Raw genomic sequence first — 18,051 nt, forward strand, 5'->3', positions numbered from 1 at the left:
GGTGAAATGGTATCTCATTGTTTTTGTTGTTTTAACTGAATTTATTGGGGTGACATTGGTTAATAAAATTATACAAGTTCCAGGTGTACAATTCTACAATACATCATCTGAATATTGTATTGTGTTTACTACCCCAAGTCAAGTCGTCTTCTTCCATCACCATTTATACCCCTTTACCTTCTTCTACCTCCCCCCATGCCTCCTTCCCTTGGGCAATCACTATACTGTTGTCTGTGTTCATCAGACTTTTTTTCCTTGCCCAATCCCTTCACCTTCTCACACATTCGGTTCTCTGTATCCATGAGTCTGTCTCCACATTGTTAGTTTATGTTTGTTCATTAGATGCCACATATGAGTGAAATCACACGGTACTTGTGTTTTTCTAACTGGCTTATCTCATTCAGCATAATACTCTCCAGGTCCATCTATGCTATTACAAAAGGTAAGATTTTCTTCTTTTTATGGTTGAGTAGTATTCCCATTGTGTAAATGTAACACAAGCTTTCCCCCCGCACTTATCAAGTGCTGAGGAGCACTTGAGCTCCTTCCAATCTTGGCTATTATAAATAGAACTGCAATGAACACAGGGGTGCATATATTCTTTCAAATCTGCGTTTCAATTTTCTTTGGATATAATCCCAGAAGTAGAGTAGCTGGGTCAAAAGGCAGTTACATTTTTAAGTTTTTGAGGAAACTCTAGACTGTTTTCCATAGTAGCTGTACCAATCGGCATTATGGCCAACAGTGCACTAGGGTTCCCTTTTCTCAACATCCTCACCAACACTTGTCATTTGTGGATTTATTAATGATAGCCATTCTGAGAGGTGTGAGGTGATATCTCATTGTGGTTTTAATTTGCATTTCTCTGATAATTAGGGACATTTGCATCGTTTCATATGTATATTGGCCATCTGTGCATCTTCTTTGGAGAAGTGTCTAATCAGGTGCTTTGCCTGTTTTGAAATTGGATTATTGGGGGGGGGGGGTTGTTTATTTTTTGGTGTTGAGTTGTTTGAGTTCTTCATAAATTTTAGAATATTAACTCCTTATCAGAAGTAACATTGGTGAATGTGTCTTCCTATTCAGTGGGTTGTCTTTTCATTTTGCTCGTGATTTCTCTTGCTGTGAAAAAATGTTTAGTTTGATGCAGTTCCATTTGTTTATTTTTTTTCTTTTGTTTCCCTTGCCCTAGGAGATATATCAGAAAAAATATTGCTACAAGAAATATCTAAGATTTTACTCTGGTAACTGCTGAGTCCACTCCTTGAGTGTGTTACTCATGAAGGTGTTTGAATGGTGCTCCAGCATGGTCTGAAGCTGTCCACTGGGTGTGCTGGCTCTGGGGCCTCCTGGAAGGTGCAGGCCAAGGTCAGCTACCACATGTGCTCTGCCTGGGGCCATCGATTATGAACAACAAAGCAATCTACAGATGGCTTCTACTTGTGCTGGGCTTAAAGGTGCCCAGGAGAGATCAAGCTGCAAACCAAGGCTGGCTACCACTAGTGCTGGGCCTGAGGCCACTTAGCAAGGGTTATGGGGCATGCTGAGGCTACATGCTGCTTGTTTGAGAGATTTTAGGGAAGTCTGGAGCATAAGCCAAGACAGACCATCTGTATGGAAAAAAAACATTGGAAACAACTTGGATAGGCCCGCTAGTTGGGTAGGGCAGGGCCTCAGTGTATCACCAGTAGGGTGAGTGGTGATACCCAGGTTGATGGAGACAGATATGGCACCTGCCCACTGGCTCCATGGGGGGAGGGCTCAAAACTCACACACACACACACACACACACACACACACACACACACAAAACAAACAAAAAACAATAGCCTCTGCCAGCACTGTCCAGGAGAAAACCACCCTTAAGCTCTCATTCTGATACCAGACAACTCAGTTTCTCCCTAAATGGCCTTGGTGCCTTTTGAGCTGCTGCCCCAATACTGGAGCTCAGAGCAACCGAGTTAAAATAAGTCAATGTATGGACCCTTTAATACAGTGGTTCTCAACCTTGGCTGCACATTAGAATCACCTGGGGATCTTTTTAAAATCCTGATTTCCGGGCCTCATCCTCCGGAAATTCTGTTTCTTTGTTACTAATGTTGTGGCCCCACCCCATAACAAAGAAACAGAATTTCCGGAGGATGAGGCCCAGAAATCAGGATTTTAAAATGATTCCCAGGTGATTCTAATGTGCAGCCAAGGTTGAGAACCACTGCTTTAATAGGAATGCCTGGGACTCCAACAGCCCACTGTATCAGCCAAATCCATGCTGATTTTTACAGCCAGAAGTAATGGGGACTTGTCTTCCTGGAAACCTGGACTTGGGGAAGGATGACGGGGACTCCTCGCTTCTTAGGGGGTACTTCCATAGCCAAGATATCACTCCCAACTTTTATCTGCCAAATGTGGGTATGTGGACCAGCCCTTTACCACATTTCTGTCCCTCCTACCAGTCTTGATGTGGCTTTTTCTTTAAATCCTTAGTTGTAGGATTTCTGTTTGTCCAGATTTCATGTGGTTCTGAATGATGGTTGTTCTGTAGTTTAGCTGTAATTTTGATTTGATTGTGTGAGGATGCCCAAGTCCCCAGGACCCATTGTTTTCAATGACTCAGGCCTCTTCTGCTTACCAGCTCTGTGATATTTGGCAAATTTCTTAACTTCTATAAGTCTGAGCTCCCTCATCCATAAAATGGGAATAATTATAGTACTACTTGATATGACTGCTACAAAGATTAAATGGGGTACAACATGTACAAGCCTGATGTGGTAATCACTCAACAAATAATATGTCATTATAATCATTCTTTCAAAACATATCTTTGATATCAAACAATACTATACGGCTATAGTAATCAAAACAGTATGGTACTGGCAAAAAAAAAAACAGACACGTCGATCAGTTGAACAGTATAGAGAGCCATAAATAAACCCACACATATATGGTTAATTAATATATTATAAAGGCAGCAAGAATATATAAAGACCATATATTCAGTAAACAGTGCTTGCAAAACTGGACAGTTGCAAAAAGTAAAAATAGAGCACCTTCTTACACCATATACAAGAATAATCTCAAAATGGATTAAAGACTTAAATATAACACTCAAAATCATAAAACTTCTAAAAGAAAACATAGGCAGTAAAAGAAACATTTCTTTTAGCAATATTTATTTATCTCCTTAGACAAGGGAAACAAAAGAAAAAAATAAACAAATGAGACTACATCGAACTAAAATGATTCTGCACAGCAAAGGAAACCATCAACAAAACAAAAACACAACCTATGAATGGAAGAACATATTCACCAATGATAGATCCAATAAGGTATTAATATCCAAAATTTATAAAGAATTCATACAACTCAACACCAAAAAATCAAACAATTCAATTAAAAAAAAAAAGGGCGAGAACAGATAGACACTTCTCCAAAGAGAACATACAAATGGCTAATAGATATATGAAAAGATGCTGAACATCACTAGTCATCAGAGAATTGAAAATTAAAACCACAATGAGATATCACCTCACACCTGTCAGAATGGCTATCATCAATAAATCAACAAAAAAGTGTTGGAGAGAATGTTGAAGAAAAGGGAACCCTAGTGCACTATTGGTGGAAATGCAGATCAGTGTAGCCACTATGGAAAACAGTATGGAGGTTCCTCAAAATTAAAAATGAAACTGCCGCCCTGATTGGTTTGGCTCAGTGGATAGAGCATCAGCCTGTGGACTGAAGGGTCCCAGGTTCGATTCTGGTCAAGGGCATGTACCTTGGTTGCAGACACATCCCCAGTGGGGAGTGTGCAAGAGGCAGCTGAATCGATGTTTCTCTCTCATCGATGTTTCTAACTCTCTATCCCTCTCCTTCTCCCTTCCTCTCTGTAAAAAAAATAAAATATACTTTAAAAATATATATAAATAAATAAATAAAAATAAAAATGAAACTGCCTTATGACCCAGTGATTCCACTTCTGGGTATATATCTGAAGAAACCCAAAGTATAATTCAAAAGAATATATGCACCCCTATGTTCACTGCAGTGTTATTTACAATAGCCAAGATATGGAAGTAATCAAAGTGCCCATCAATAAATGAGTGGATTGCCAAGCTGGTGTGATCAGTGGTTGAGCATCAACCTATGAACCAGGAGATCATAGTTCGATTCCCAGTTAGGGCATATGCCCAGGTTTCAGGCTCAATCCCCAGTGGGGGGCATGCAAAAGGCAGCCGATCAATGATTCTCTCTCATCACTGATGTTTCTGCATCTCTCTTTCCCTCTCCCTTCGTCTCTGAAATCAATAAAAAAATAAATTAATAAAATAGATGAGTGGATAAAAAAGCAGCAGTACAGAGAAACCATGGAATATTACTTGGCCATAAAAAAGAATAAAACCTTGCCATTTGCAACAGCACAGATGGACTTAGAGGGTATGCTAAGTGAAATAAATCAGACAGAGAAAGATAAATACCATATGATTTCATTTATATGTGGAAAATAAAAGAGTGAAATAAATGAACAAACAGAATACAAACACTCAAAGATCAGACTGATAGTTGCCAGATGTGTGGGGGGTTGGGAGGCTGGGTGAAAAAGGTGAAGGAACTAAGAAATACAAACTGGTAGTTACAAAATAGTCATGGGAATGTAACCACAACATAGGAAATATAGTCAATAATATTGTAATAAGTATGTTGCCAGGTGGGTGCTGGAAATATCGGAAGAAATCACTTTGTAAAGTACATGATTGTCTAACAACTATACTGTACACGTGAAAATAATATAAATAATATTGATTATAAACTTTAATTTTGAAAAATTTTTAAAGAAAATGTAAAAACCTATCTTTGAATACATATTACTGATACATACTTGCTGTAAACACCAAGAATAAAGTGTAATAAAACCGCATTACAGTAGGGAAGACAAATAAATAATTGGACAGAAAGCAAAAAAGTAAGTAAAGGAGACATTACTTGTATTATAACCAAGCAATTATTTTATTTATTATAATTCATCCTACCCACAATTAACATCCTAAACTAAAAATTTTAAGGACTAAGACATGGGAATCCTAGTTTCCACATCAAAATATCAACACAGAAAAAAAACAAAAACAAGATGGCGGCATAGGTAAACACCGGAAATTGCTGCCTCGCACAACCACTTCAAGAATACAACTAAAAAATAAATAAATAAATAAAGAATACAACTAAAAGATGGAACGGACATCATCCAAAACCACAGGAAGGCTGGCTGAGTGGAAATTCTACAACTAGAAGGAAAGATAAAAGCATACCGAGACTCAAAGGAGGTGCGGTGTGGAAGTACAGAGGTACAGAGGCGCATGCGGAGAGGGCTGCCGGCTGAGGACACAGTTGTCTTTTTCAATTGGGAGGGAGGCTCAAGCTCTGAGCTCCAGTTCTGGGCGAGTCTCTGGAGACCCAGACTCATACGGGAGAAACTGGACTGTCTGGCATTGGTGGGAACTCGAGGGCGGCTTTCTCTCGGAGGTGCTTGCAGTGATTGCCGGGACACTGAGAAGCAGGACCTCTGAGGGCAGCCATAGCTGCTTGCTCCGCCCTGTTGATCCCCTGGGACCCCGCCCCGCCCAAGCCACAAGCCACACACGGAGGCTTTTGCATATGAAAGGCCTGGCCCTTTGCAATCTGAAAATTACCTAACAAATTGCAGCTGGCCCAAGGCCCCAGGCAACTTGCATTGCTTCACACCTGGCTCCTGCTGGATAGCCTCAGGCAGAGGCTAAATTTGCACCTCCTTAGAGATCCAGGAGCCAGTGTGCCTGGTGGTCAAAGTGGGACCATCCAGATTGCAGCTCCTCAGATCCACAAAGGACACATTCAGGGGGCAGACTCAGTGAGCACCAAAGTCCCACTGAAACAAGTCTTGCCCCGGAGGGGTGTCTCCAGCACAGAAGTTCTCCCACTGCAGACACAGCTGATTCTCACAGCCAATTGGCCTGGAGGTCAATTCCACCCAGTGATACCTACAACAATCAAGGCTTAACTACAACAGGACTGTACACAAAGCCCACATAGGGGTGCACCAAGAGTGTCCACCTCAGGTAACTGGGGAGGCTGAGCCACTGGGCCCTATAGGACACCTCGCATACAAAGCCACTCTATCAACACAGGGAAGCAGCCAAAATGCGGAGACAAAGAAACAGGACACAAATGACAGAAATGGAGGAAAGCAAACTATTGAATATAGAGTTCAAAACCACACTTTTAAGGTTTTTCAAGAACTTTCTAGAAACCGCTGACAAATTTAGTAAGACACTCAAAAAGACAGGTGAGACCGTCGATTAATGTAGTGAGATCCTCAAGAAATCTAGTGAGACCATCGAGGTTATGAAAAAGGACCAACTAGAAATTAAGCATACACTGACTGAAATAAAGGATATTATGCAGAGTTCCAACAGCAGACTAGAGGATCGCAAGAATCAAGTCAACGATTTGAAATACGAAGAAGCAAAAAACACCCAATTGGAAAAGCAAAACAAACAAAGAATCCAAAAATACGAAGATAGTGTAAGGAGCCTCTGGGACAGCTTCAAGCGTACCAACATGCAAATTATAGGGGTGCCAGAAGAAGAGAGACAGCAAGATATTGAAAACCTATTTGAAGAAATAATGACAGAAAACTTCCCCTACCTGATGAAAGAAACAGACTTACAAGTCCAGGAAGCGCAGAGAACCCCAAACAAAAGGAATCCAAAGAGAACCACACCAAGACACATCATAATTAAAATGCCAAGAGCAAAAGACAAAGAGAGAATCTTAAAAGCAGCAAGAGAAAGACAGTCAGTTACCTACAAGGGAGTACCCATACGACTGTCAGCTGATTTCTCAACAGAAACTTTGCAGGCCAGAAGGGAGTGGCAAGAAATATTCAAAGTGATGAATGCCAAGAACCTACAACCATGATTAGTCTACCCAGCAAAGCTATCATTCAGAACTGAAGGTCAGATAAAGAGCTTCACAGATAAGGAAAAGCTAAAGGAGTTCATCACCACCAAACCAGTATTATATGAAATGCTGAAAGGTATCCTTTAAGAAGAGGAAGAATAAGAGAAAGGTAAAGATACAAATTATGAACAACAAATACACACCTATCAACAAGTCAATCTGAAAATCAAGTGAATAAATAATCTGATGAACGGAATGAACTGGTGATTATAATAGAATCAGGGGCATAGAAAGGGAGTGGACTGACTATTCTTGGGGGGGAAAGGGGTGGGGGAGGATGTGGGAAGAGACTGGACAAAAACTGTGCACCTATGGATGAGGACAGTGGGAACCGGGTGGAGGGAAGCTATGGGGGGGGGGGGGGAAGAGAAACAACTCTAATAATCTGAACAATAAAGATTTAATTATTTTAAAAAAATCAACACAAAATGCTAAAATAAGTTGAGAAACAAATATTCCAGTATAATTCCTAACAACCCCATGTTTTATCTTTCATAAATGAAATTCTTATTTATAAATACTCAAATGTGTTTTACTGGGAAGCTCCCATTTTATGACAATGTTCTGGAATAAGATAGCTAGGATGGGAAACAAATAAGTCAGGCAGGAATTCATTCAGTAATAACAGTAATTTATTCATTCAAAATAAATCATTTCACTAATAATTTGTTCAATTCACTAAATTCATTGAATCTTGCTAATATTGCAAGTAGTATTTGTAAGGCAGAATGTGTTCATTCATTCATTAAATGTTTAGCAGGTACTGTCTTAGGCTTGGATAATAAATATTAAACAAAAATAGTTCCACCCCTGGCTCTTGACTCTTGCCTCCGACACCACTGTGGCCTCACCCACTGTGCAGACCCAGGGAGCCGTGCCACTGCAGTCTGATTGCCCGCCGCAGTGGGCCAGGATGTAGGACTTTATGGAGGAGGGAGATACTCCCTGAGAAGTTGATGACAAGAAGCAACAAGGAGGTGGATTACACTCGCTGCTCTATTTTGGCTGCAGCCTGAGCGCCCCCCTGCGCGCAGCTTAATGCCAGCCTAGCCACTTTCTATGGCCGCCTGAGCCAGGACAAGGGAATACAGAGGCTTGGGCCAGAGGCTGTGAGCCTGAGGGGAGGAGGGATTGGCTGGTGGTCATGGAGCCAGAACCCCAGTGCTGCCTAGAAATGTCTTTGTGTCCTTGGACCAGGACCAGCAGCAATAGCAGGACTTCCTGCGTGACATGTCTTGGTTGACAATGCCCTACAGGAAGCTTAAACTTTGGAACAAATATCAAATTTCCAACATTCATCACTAATATTCTTGGATGCCACCACTGGGAAGATCATGTGTAGGAATGGGCTGCTGGTGATTCATGGCGACCCAGAAAATTTGGAATTCCCTTGGGGACCTAAACCGTTTTTTCAGGGAAGTCATTGCAGGGCTCCTGCTTAGAAATAATGGAGAATAGCAGCCTGGAGGGGTCTCACGTGGAAGTCTATTTCTCCGTACACTGGTGTCCCCCCTGCCAAAGCCTCACCCCGGTCCTGGTGGAATCCTACCGGAAGATCAAGAAGGCAGGTCAGAAATTTGAAGTCATCCTTGTTAGTGCAGACAGGTCAAAGGACTTATATTTAAATAGTACTTCAGTGAGATGCCCTGGCTTGCTGTCCCCTACACTGAGGAGGCCCAGCGTTGTGCCTCAACTGGCTGTATAGAATCCAAGGCATTCCCACCCTCATCATGCTGGACCTGCAGGGTCCAGTGGAGGTGCTGACCGAGGGCAAGAACTGCAGGGAGTTCCCATGGAACATCATGCCTGTGCTCAGAGCTGTCTGACTCCAATGCCCTGGAGCCCTGGCCTCATCCTTTTTGTAGATTCTGAGGATGATGGGAAGTCCCAGGTGGCCAAGCAGGTGATCCAGCCAATAGCTGAGAAGATCACTGCCAAGTACAAAGCCAAAAGGGAGGCACCACTTCTGTTCTTCATGGTGGAGGAGGATGATATGATTGACTCCCTGAGAGATTACAACAACCTGCCAGAGGCTACTGGACATGGCAGTCTGTGTCAAGTACATGATGGATGTGGAGGAGATCAGCCCTACCATTGCAGAAGGCTCTTGAATGACTCCTAGAAGAAAAGCTCAAACAAGAGTCCAACTAGTGGGCCTCCGGCCTCATGAGACATTACTTAAAACTCAGTTTTCCCCTCTTTCCCTCTTTTCCTCCTTCCCTTCCTTCCTTATACCCATGGACTTCTCCAGCGTGTCCTGAATCACATAACCCAAGTGTCCAGCCTCTCTATGGTACCGTTTTCTGCATTAGCTTCTCAGTTAGTACCCTAGGGTGCTCATCCTCTCAGCAACATAGGAATCCACCATGTTTGGAGACGCTGCTTGCGATTCACGGGCGCCCACACCTGGCCAGAGCTGGTGCTGCATCACTCACTCTCTCAGTCACCAGCTCTTGGTGAAGTATTTGCCAAGGTGTCCTGCCCAGTGAGCAAGAAGGGACAGTGCATCCGTGCTCTGGCTCACACAGTTCAGTGACAAAGGTGGAACAGGGATAGGGCCGCCTCGTTAGGCCTCAGCTTAGAGCTTCTGGTGAGAAATCTTTTTCTAGGTAACTTAGTCTGTTTTGGTCTGAGGGGAAAACACTAGCTTGTCAAATGGCACTTGGGCAGGGATCTCAGATTTCAAAGGAAGTTTGTGTTCTTCTCTGGTGATTCATATAGTAACTGCTTGCTTTGATTGAGCTCTTACCATGGACTAAGAGCTTCTCATTCCTTTCTTATCTCTCTTTCTTCCTTGATCTTGACCTTCTTTAAGTTTCTGCCTTCTCATACAAACAGCCCCTACTAGCTTGGAATTTTGTTAATAACTTCTTCCCCTCCAACATCTTTCTAAGAAGATGCATCTGGCCCTGGTTCTTAGAGGAGCACCGCCTCCCCAGTGCATTCCTCTGGGCTGAGACTACATGAACTCTGCTGAGGTGCCTGTGCCCAACTTTGGTTACCCCTGTCATTCCCTTTTCTTTTCAAAGCAGAACTAAAAAGAGACTACTTACCAGAAGCCTAGTTTTTTCCTAAGAACCTGCAGGAAAAGCTGTGCCCATGGGTTGGAATGAGGGCAGAAGACATGTCAATGAAGAGTATGTCTTGGGTCCACTTTCCTAGGCCCTGCTAACTTGGCTCCTTATTTGGGCTTAACTGACCACAAAAAGGAGAATAACATCTGTGTTCTTAGCATTTGGGATGGAGGGCTTCGCCTAGGAACCTGCACAGGACTAGCCTCTCTCAACCAGGTGTCGGGGTCTTTAAAGCAACCCCAGGCCTTACCATTGGTTCCACTCTACAGGACTCTGCCAACCAAGACCATTTATTTGGAAAACCCAGCCCCCAGTTAGCTGTAACATTATTGCTCCTGTCTGAACTGGATTGCTGATGTGTAGTTCAGAGGTACAAAATTAGCTGGTAATTAGACTGTTACTTGATGTCACCAGCCTGAAATGCAGTCACTTAGTAGGAAATAAAGCAGGCATCCTTATACATTAAAAAAAAAAGTTCCACTCCTCAATGAGCTTACAACTAATAGAGAAGAGATAATTACTAGTACATGATTTTTTTTTCAAAATTCACCATAGTGCAACAAGGAACTATAATTATGACATAAACATAAAATAGGATATAAAGGAACAAGTAGTCAATTCTTAGGAAGCTTATTCAGTTATTCTTTCATTCATTCACCAAATGTGATATGATTGTTGATATTAACATGTCACTTATTATTTGTTATTGATATTATTAGTTATAATTATTAACGTTAAATTATCACTGAGAACCAACTATGTGCCAGGCACTGTTCAAGAAAATGATATCAAGGTAGACAAAATTAATAAAATCATTGCCTACATGGAGCTCACGTTCTGGTAGGGAGAGACTAATAGTAAACATATAGAGAAGTAAAATATATAGCATGTTAGTTTGTAATGAATGATAAGAAGAAATACAAAGCAGGGCAAGGGTATAGCAAGTGCAAAGAGAATGAGAATATAAATCAAATTTGCCAGTTTCTGACACATATTGCTTAATGTGTGTGTGTGTGTGTGTGTGTGTGTGTGTTTTGAATCTTCCTCTTAGTTATAACAAATATTTTCCTTTTTCACAGGGTTTCGCTGATAAAGTTCTGACTAGGACTCATAGCCCACTGTAGTTTGGACATTAGTTGTTTTTTAAGGAAGGCAATGAAATCAAGCTAATCAGATCACATCAACCTTTAGAAATATCTGACTGCCAGTTAATTTAACAGTATTCATGGATGCCACTGGGAAAGCAGGGCAAAGCTGGAGGAAGGGAAAATGGAGAAAAAGACAGAGTCAGGAGGCAGAAAGAAAGGGGGAGAGAAAAATTAAAATGTGAAGGGAAATGGAGAATATCATTGACAACCGCTGGCGCACATTAGAATCACCTGGGAATCTTTTTAAAATCCTGATTTCCGGGCCTCATCCTCCGGAAATTCTGTTTCTTTGTTACTAATGTTGTGGCCCCACCCCATAACAAAGAAACAGAATTTCCGGAGGATGAGGCCCAGAAATCAGGATTTTAAAAAGACTCCCAGGTGATTCTAATGTGCGGCCAAGGTTGAGAACCACTGCAAGGCTGTGTCAGCCTTAAACCGGTTACTCCTGAGACGGCCCCTGACTGCCCCCTCGTGGCGGGTCGTCGTACCGGTTTCATAGCCAACACTAAAAAAAAAGTCGTGACAACGCGACCTATAGAAAGAAACTACACTGCTCTTTCCTGCCCTTTCCCTCCTAATTTAACAAAATTCTGTATTTCTTAGAAGGCAAATCCTCTACGAGTCCCTGCCACGGACTAATTACCATATGGCAATAGACAGTCCTCTATAATCTATAACCAAAAGAACCAGATTACCATCTCAGGCACCCGAGACCCATTTCTCCCTGTGGAGCGGGTAGACATTTTCTGAAGCAGCTTTGAGTCTGACTTTAAAATACACATTACACATACGCTCGCACAGGTTACGTTTCAACATATTTCACTGTCAACTATGCGTCAGGCCCCGAGGCACAAGGGACAAGGACAGCAAACACAGGCCCTGCCTTCCTGAAGCTGGGGGGTCAGAGGAAGAAGTTACTGCATAAGCACGCCAATGTGAACCAACCTCCTGAGGTAAACACCGTGAAGGAAAGGGGCGCCTTCTCTGAGGAAGTGATGCCCCGCTAACAACCACTCAAAAAAAGGCTACCCTGGAAGGAACAACACATCCTTTGTGGCTTTTTTCCCATTAACTGGGGCCTGTGTTACATTTGATTCGTCTCCCTAGTGAGGGAGGCAAGAAAAAGGAAAGCAACCATGTTACTTACCACCGCCTCAGAGCCAGGGGGAGCGCGGGAAGCCCAGGCCCAGCCACCATCTCGCGCCACCTCCTGCCGGTGTTCTCACGACGTCCCCGAGGTCCGCACGTGCTCAGTAGACCTCCAGGTGTGCGCGCATGCGTGTGCACATGCTCAGTAGACCTACGGGTGCACGCGCATGCGTGTGCACGTGCCCAGCTCCGGCGCAGGGCCAGGAAGCGGTTAGCGCACGCGCGTGGCTGGCCTATCTCGGGGGAGAGGGCGGTGTGAGGGATGTCTGCGCTCCTCCGCCTGTGCCCGCTGTGGCTCGGGCTCCTGCTGGTTCGGTTCTCCCAAGAGCAAAGCTACGCGAGCGGAGCCCGAAAGCTGTGCGGCAGGCACCTCCTGAGAGGCATCGTGAAACTCTGTGGAGATGCCGACTGGAGCCACTTCATGGAGAACACGCCCTTCAGAAAGCAGCTGGCTCTCCAGGCCATGGAGAAGGTGGGAAGCTTCCTCCCTGGCCGGGCGAAAAGCTCCCCAAATGCTTTCCGGGCCCGGGGGAGAGGCACAGACGCAGGTAACCGTCTCTAAACCAAAGGCGTGTTGGACTCTCTGTATATTTCTTATCCCTGAATCTGCTCGGCCCGATGGCGACCTTCCCCCAAGAAATGGACTGTGTGCCTAGTACACAGGTAGATTTAAAAACGAAAATTATAAGCCAGGGTATTGTGGATATACAAAATCTCTAAGAAGCTGCCTTTTTTTTTTTTTTTTTTAACTGAGGGGAAATAAGTGTACATATGTAAATCCACACATGTGTGCACGAATGCTGCTCGCCACTAGCCTTCCCTTTCCGGAGTACCCTTGTCACCCGGCAAACTCCACTTGTCCTGCAAAGGCTAACCCGGGTATCATTCCCCCCGTGGGCCGCCACTGACCTTCCCGTGGCGCCTCCACTCTCCGTCTAGCACAGGAGTGACACTCGGCTCTACCGGACTCGCCGGCGGACCGGCTTCATGATTGTCCCGGCCCAAGTGCAAGAGGCAGGAAAGGACCACGGAGGTTGCAAAAATATAAAGCCCCCCCCCCCCACCCCACCTCCATCCCCTTTTCTCGTGCCTATCTCCTCTGCTCACACACGGCCCAGAGTCCCACCAGACGTCACTTAAAAGTTCAAAGATCAAGTTATTGAGAATTTCAAGACAGTTGAGCATTAAACAAAATTGAGGGTCCTTCGAAGCACCGTGTCTGTGCGGCCGCACGAGCCTCACTCCGGTGAGTCCAGCCTCCGGTGCCGGCCCGTGGGGTAGCGGCCGTCTCAGGCGTGTTTTCACTTGACGTGCCTAGCAGAGGGCCTGGCACGTTGTCTGTGCTGAATGTAGAAGTCATCCTGAATGCTGTTAAGCAGTTTTTAGGAAGAATATTCTTGTTCCAGAGCTATTGTTATCTTCCAACTATGTTTGGGTTTTTTTTTTACATTTTTGTGACTAACACATTTTAGCCCCATATGGTTTACCGTTTTTTCAAAAAGAAGATGAATTTTATTTATAGGCGGTCCATAGCATAGTCTGATTAAAATTATTGTCTTTTTAAGGTAATTACATGTATTTGCGCAAATTTTCCAAAAGTCAAGATTTCTGAAATTAAGGACTATCGTGTCAAAAAAAAAAAAAAGGAAAAGAAAAAGAAAAAGAAAGAAAAGAAAAAGAGAGACCTTAATGTAGATGACTGAAACAAAGTAAAAAAAGTGCCTGTCTCATTGTAGGCACTCATTAACTTATTTTTTTAATGAAGGAATGAATGAGTGAAACTTACACTATTAGTGCTGCCATGGGAATGAAACTTTTAAAGACAGACACCATGGAAACTATCAGACTGAATTTTGACCATTTTCCACCATCAAAACTACCTACATATAAACTCACTTTATCCCGCTCTTATAAAGGAAGAAGTGTTTCCCTGAAATCTTCCACTTGTACATTAATTTAGTGATTTTCACACTTTAAAGTACATATGAATCACCTGGTGGGTGCTGCTACTATACAGACTCTGATTCAGTAGGTCTGGGTGGGACTAGAGAATCTACAATGTTACAAGCTCCGACGTGATGTTGATGCTGTTGGTTGGATGATGCTTTTTGAGTAACATGCGCCTAGTACACCTCACTACCTATTCCTTATTCTTTTCTCCCAGACATGCAAGGAGGACCTTCACTTTCTACATCATGTTGGGTGGACATTTCTCTCACATCTAATACTGTGCTTTCACTACCTATATTACAGTCAAAATTTTACTTTCAGATATCCAAGCTCAAGTTTGTTATTTTAAAAGAGCTTGGAATCCCTTTTCTTGACAAAGCATGCTATGGGGACAATTTTCTTAAAAAAAAAAAAAAAGTCGCCGGGCAGCGTGGCTCAGTGGTGAGCATCAACATATGAATCCAGAGGTCATGGTTCAATTCCCAGTCAGGGCAGATACCCAGGTTGCAGGCTCAATCCTCAGTGAGGGGTGTGCAGGAGGCAGTCAGTCAATGATTCTCTCATCATTGATGTTTCTATCTCTACACCTCCCTTCCTCTCTGATATCAATAAAACTGTATTTTTTACAAATAAAATAAATCTCTTCCCTTTTTTCATTCATCTTCCCAACCCCTCTCCCACCTAGCAACTGTCTAAATGTTCTTTATGAGTATTTCTGTTCTGCTTGCTTATTTTGTTTTTTAGATTCCATATATAAGTGAAATCATCTAGCAGTTTAATTTTCTGATGATCTATTTACCTCCAACACTGGAAAAGATAGTTTGGTACACTGATATTTAAAAAAAAAATTTTATTTCAAAGCTACTCATACATAACTTAAATCTGATATTGTGTACTTTTTGTTATGGATCCTGCATGTATGGGCCATGTCGCCAAGACCTACCCCAAAATGTGACTTCATGATATTTCTAAATTCTGGCTGAGTGTATTGTGCCTCTCAGTTTTTAGTGTAGGAGAAACCATTAATGTTTCATCACCAGCTTTTCATAATCCATAACACCTGTTCCAGTTATCTATATATATAAAAGGCTAATGTGCAAAGTGTCCCCTCAGGAGTTCAACTGGGACACCAAGAGTTCGATCACTTGCTATGATGTGCGCTGACCACCAGGGGGCAGCACGGAACAAAGGAAGGCCCCGGCCAGCAGCCAGAAGGCCAGAATCGGCCCTGATTGCCATCCAGGCTTAGGGATCCTACCAGTGCATGAATTTCATGCACCAGGCTTCTAGTATTGACCATATTCCCCTACCTTGATATTCATGTATTCTTCATTTTTGTTTGCTTGTTAGATATCATTATCAAAACTGGGCATGCCGGCCCCCTCTCTATATTAATTCAACAACATTTGAGTGCCTCTTATAGGCTAGGTATTTTTCTTGAAAATCTATATTCTATATAAATGTCCTTCTATGCTAAGTGTCCTTCCCTCTGTCCAACGGGTCACTATGACATGCACTGACCACCAGGGGGCAGACGCTCAATGCAGGAGCTGCTGTAATGCACACTTGCCATTTACAGAGAAATGGCAGTGCCGATCTGGCTGACAAAGCAACACTCAGCTTCCCCCAAGTGGGACACAGACCCTGCCACCACCCCAGAGCAACAGCCCACCAAATCACATCCAATGCTGCCAAGACCCCATGGCCAGCCCAGAAACAGTAGCTGTGGGTGGTGGGTAATGACATCATGTAGCAATGCCCGGCTTCCTCTCCCCAGCCACTAGCCTCCTTGGAGTTTCTTCAGCCCAGGAACACGACTTACTTTATAGTCAGGTGGAAACATTTACACTTTAACCCAATGTCTGTGAAACATTTTCCCATGCCTCATATCATTTGATCCTCATAGAAGTCCTGGAGACTCGGTGGGACCCTATTTTCTTTTCATTAGGCGGAAAAAACCGGAGATTTAGAACGTTTAGAAACTTGACCTGACTGAAAAGAAGTAAGAAATGATGGAACTTGAAAATGACTTCAGGTTTTCTCACTGCACAAAATATAGTCAAACACTGCTGCAGTTAAATATTTTATCCTTTGTTCTCCCTTCATGATCTACTATAATGCTTTGTGTTGATATTTACTGCTGTGTTGCTGACAATTACCTGAAAGAGAAGTTGGGGTGCTTCACTGGGCTGGAAAAAATTTAGCTAAATTAGAAAGCAGGTCTAATTAAGCAAGTTTATTCTGTATCTATAAAAGGCTAAGTTGACTCGCGCATGCGCAATACATATGAAGCTCTCGCTGGCACCAATCACACATGTGTGTTTTGATCTGTCATTGTCAACCGTGAATTTGGTTTTGACACTTCTATTATAGAGAAAGGGTGAATAGTGATATTAAAATATTTCTTCTAATTAATTTCCTTTCAATATGCATGAATCCGTGCACTGGCCAGCTAGTAGGTATATAAAGGTGAATGAACAGTTTCACTCAGGAAAGAAAGGCTCCTGTCCTCATGAAGCTAGCAGAATAGTGAAGATAGATAATAAACATAAGTAAATTATACAGTATGTATATATACATACAAGGATGAACTTTGAAAACATTATGCTAAATGAAAGAAACCTGACACGAAAGGCCATATGTGGTATGATTTCATTTTCGTAACAGGAAAATCCATAGAAACAGATTAGTTTCCAGGGACTGAAGGATGTGGGAAATGGGAGAGACCACTGATGGGATTTCTTTTGGGGTGATAGAAATGTTCTGCAATTACATAGTGGTGATGGTTGTACAATCTCGTGAATACACTAAAAAATCACTGAATGTATGCTTTAAAATGCTGAATTTTATGGCATGTGAATATCTCAAAAAATGTTTTTGCATAAAATGTACACAGATTTCTAAGCCTTTTTATAGGAAAACACTGACTACAAGTATTTTATTTAAAAATGTATATTACTTCTGAATAAACATTTTATTGTTTAAAATGTGATTACTTGTTTTTTTTCTAAATAATTTACTGATGTTAGTATTCCAGTATTATGACTAAATTTACAGCTAGAGGATGATTTTAATAAAGTAGAATTTTTCTCATCTCTCAACAGTCTCTTCTACTGCCTCTCAGGAAGAAGCAACAAACAATTTGGAGATACAGTCACCTCCTGAGTATCAGTATAACAAGGCCAACTTGCTACCTAATAAGACAAGAGAACTTGCCTCATCACAAGATATCAGTTCATATGTTCATGAGATTGTAGGATTTCAGAAGCAAAATACAAACAAAATTAAAACCTTAAGGAAATTGTTTTGGGGGAATCATCCCCAAAGGGTACGCAGAGGATATTCAGAAAAGTGTTGTCTTAGAGGATGTACAGAAGAAGAACTTATTATTGCATGCCTTCCGTATATTGATTATAAAAACTTAAAGAAAGAGGAGTCTCAGTTGTGACTAAGATGTACTAACCATCATAGGAATTATACTAACTTAATAAAAGCTTAATATGTTTATTTTACTTTTATTTATTTATTTTTATTTTTATAATTGTCCTTGTAGGTTGTCTGCTGTGAACACCTAAGTGTACTTGCAAGCACCTGACAATACTTTATGGTGATAATAGGAATCAGTATTTTCTTTGTTGACCTCTATTTTTCATTATTTTTGTAATTGAAGATGTTATTAGAGATGGCATGATCCATGTAGACATCTAAGAACTACTTGTTCATCTTTATTTTTATTT

The 18,051-nt window shown here is 42.2% G+C and overlaps 1 protein-coding gene and 1 pseudogene across 1 annotated transcript; both read left to right on the top strand.

Moving 5' to 3' along the window:
- The first annotated feature begins 8,147 nt into the window (after window positions 1-8,147).
- On the top strand, window positions 8,148-9,101 carry LOC132212710 (nucleoredoxin-like; annotated as a pseudogene).
- Window positions 9,102-12,626: 3,525 nt separating this feature from the next.
- On the top strand, window positions 12,627-17,802 carry INSL6 (insulin like 6). Its single transcript, XM_059658754.1, has 2 exons — window positions 12,627-12,912; window positions 17,419-17,802. Exons 1-2 carry the CDS (start codon window positions 12,627-12,629, stop codon window positions 17,760-17,762), a joined length of 630 nt encoding a protein of 209 aa, XP_059514737.1. The 3' UTR covers window positions 17,763-17,802.
- Window positions 17,803-18,051: the final 249 nt, after the last annotated feature.

Source organism: Myotis daubentonii, chromosome 11, assembly GCF_963259705.1.
Source record: "Myotis daubentonii chromosome 11, mMyoDau2.1, whole genome shotgun sequence".
Lineage (NCBI taxonomy): Eukaryota > Metazoa > Chordata > Mammalia > Chiroptera > Vespertilionidae > Myotis > Myotis daubentonii.

Excerpts from the sequence above, each read along its gene's own strand:
- INSL6 (XM_059658754.1), top strand. The coding sequence starts at position 12,627 with ATGTCTGCGCTCCTCCGCCTGTGCCCGCTGTGGCTCGGGCTCCTGCTG. Across the intron at positions 12,913-17,418 it reads GGGGAGAGGCACAGACGCAG|TCTCTTCTACTGCCTCTCAG; the intron begins GTAACCGTCTCT and ends ATCTCTCAACAG.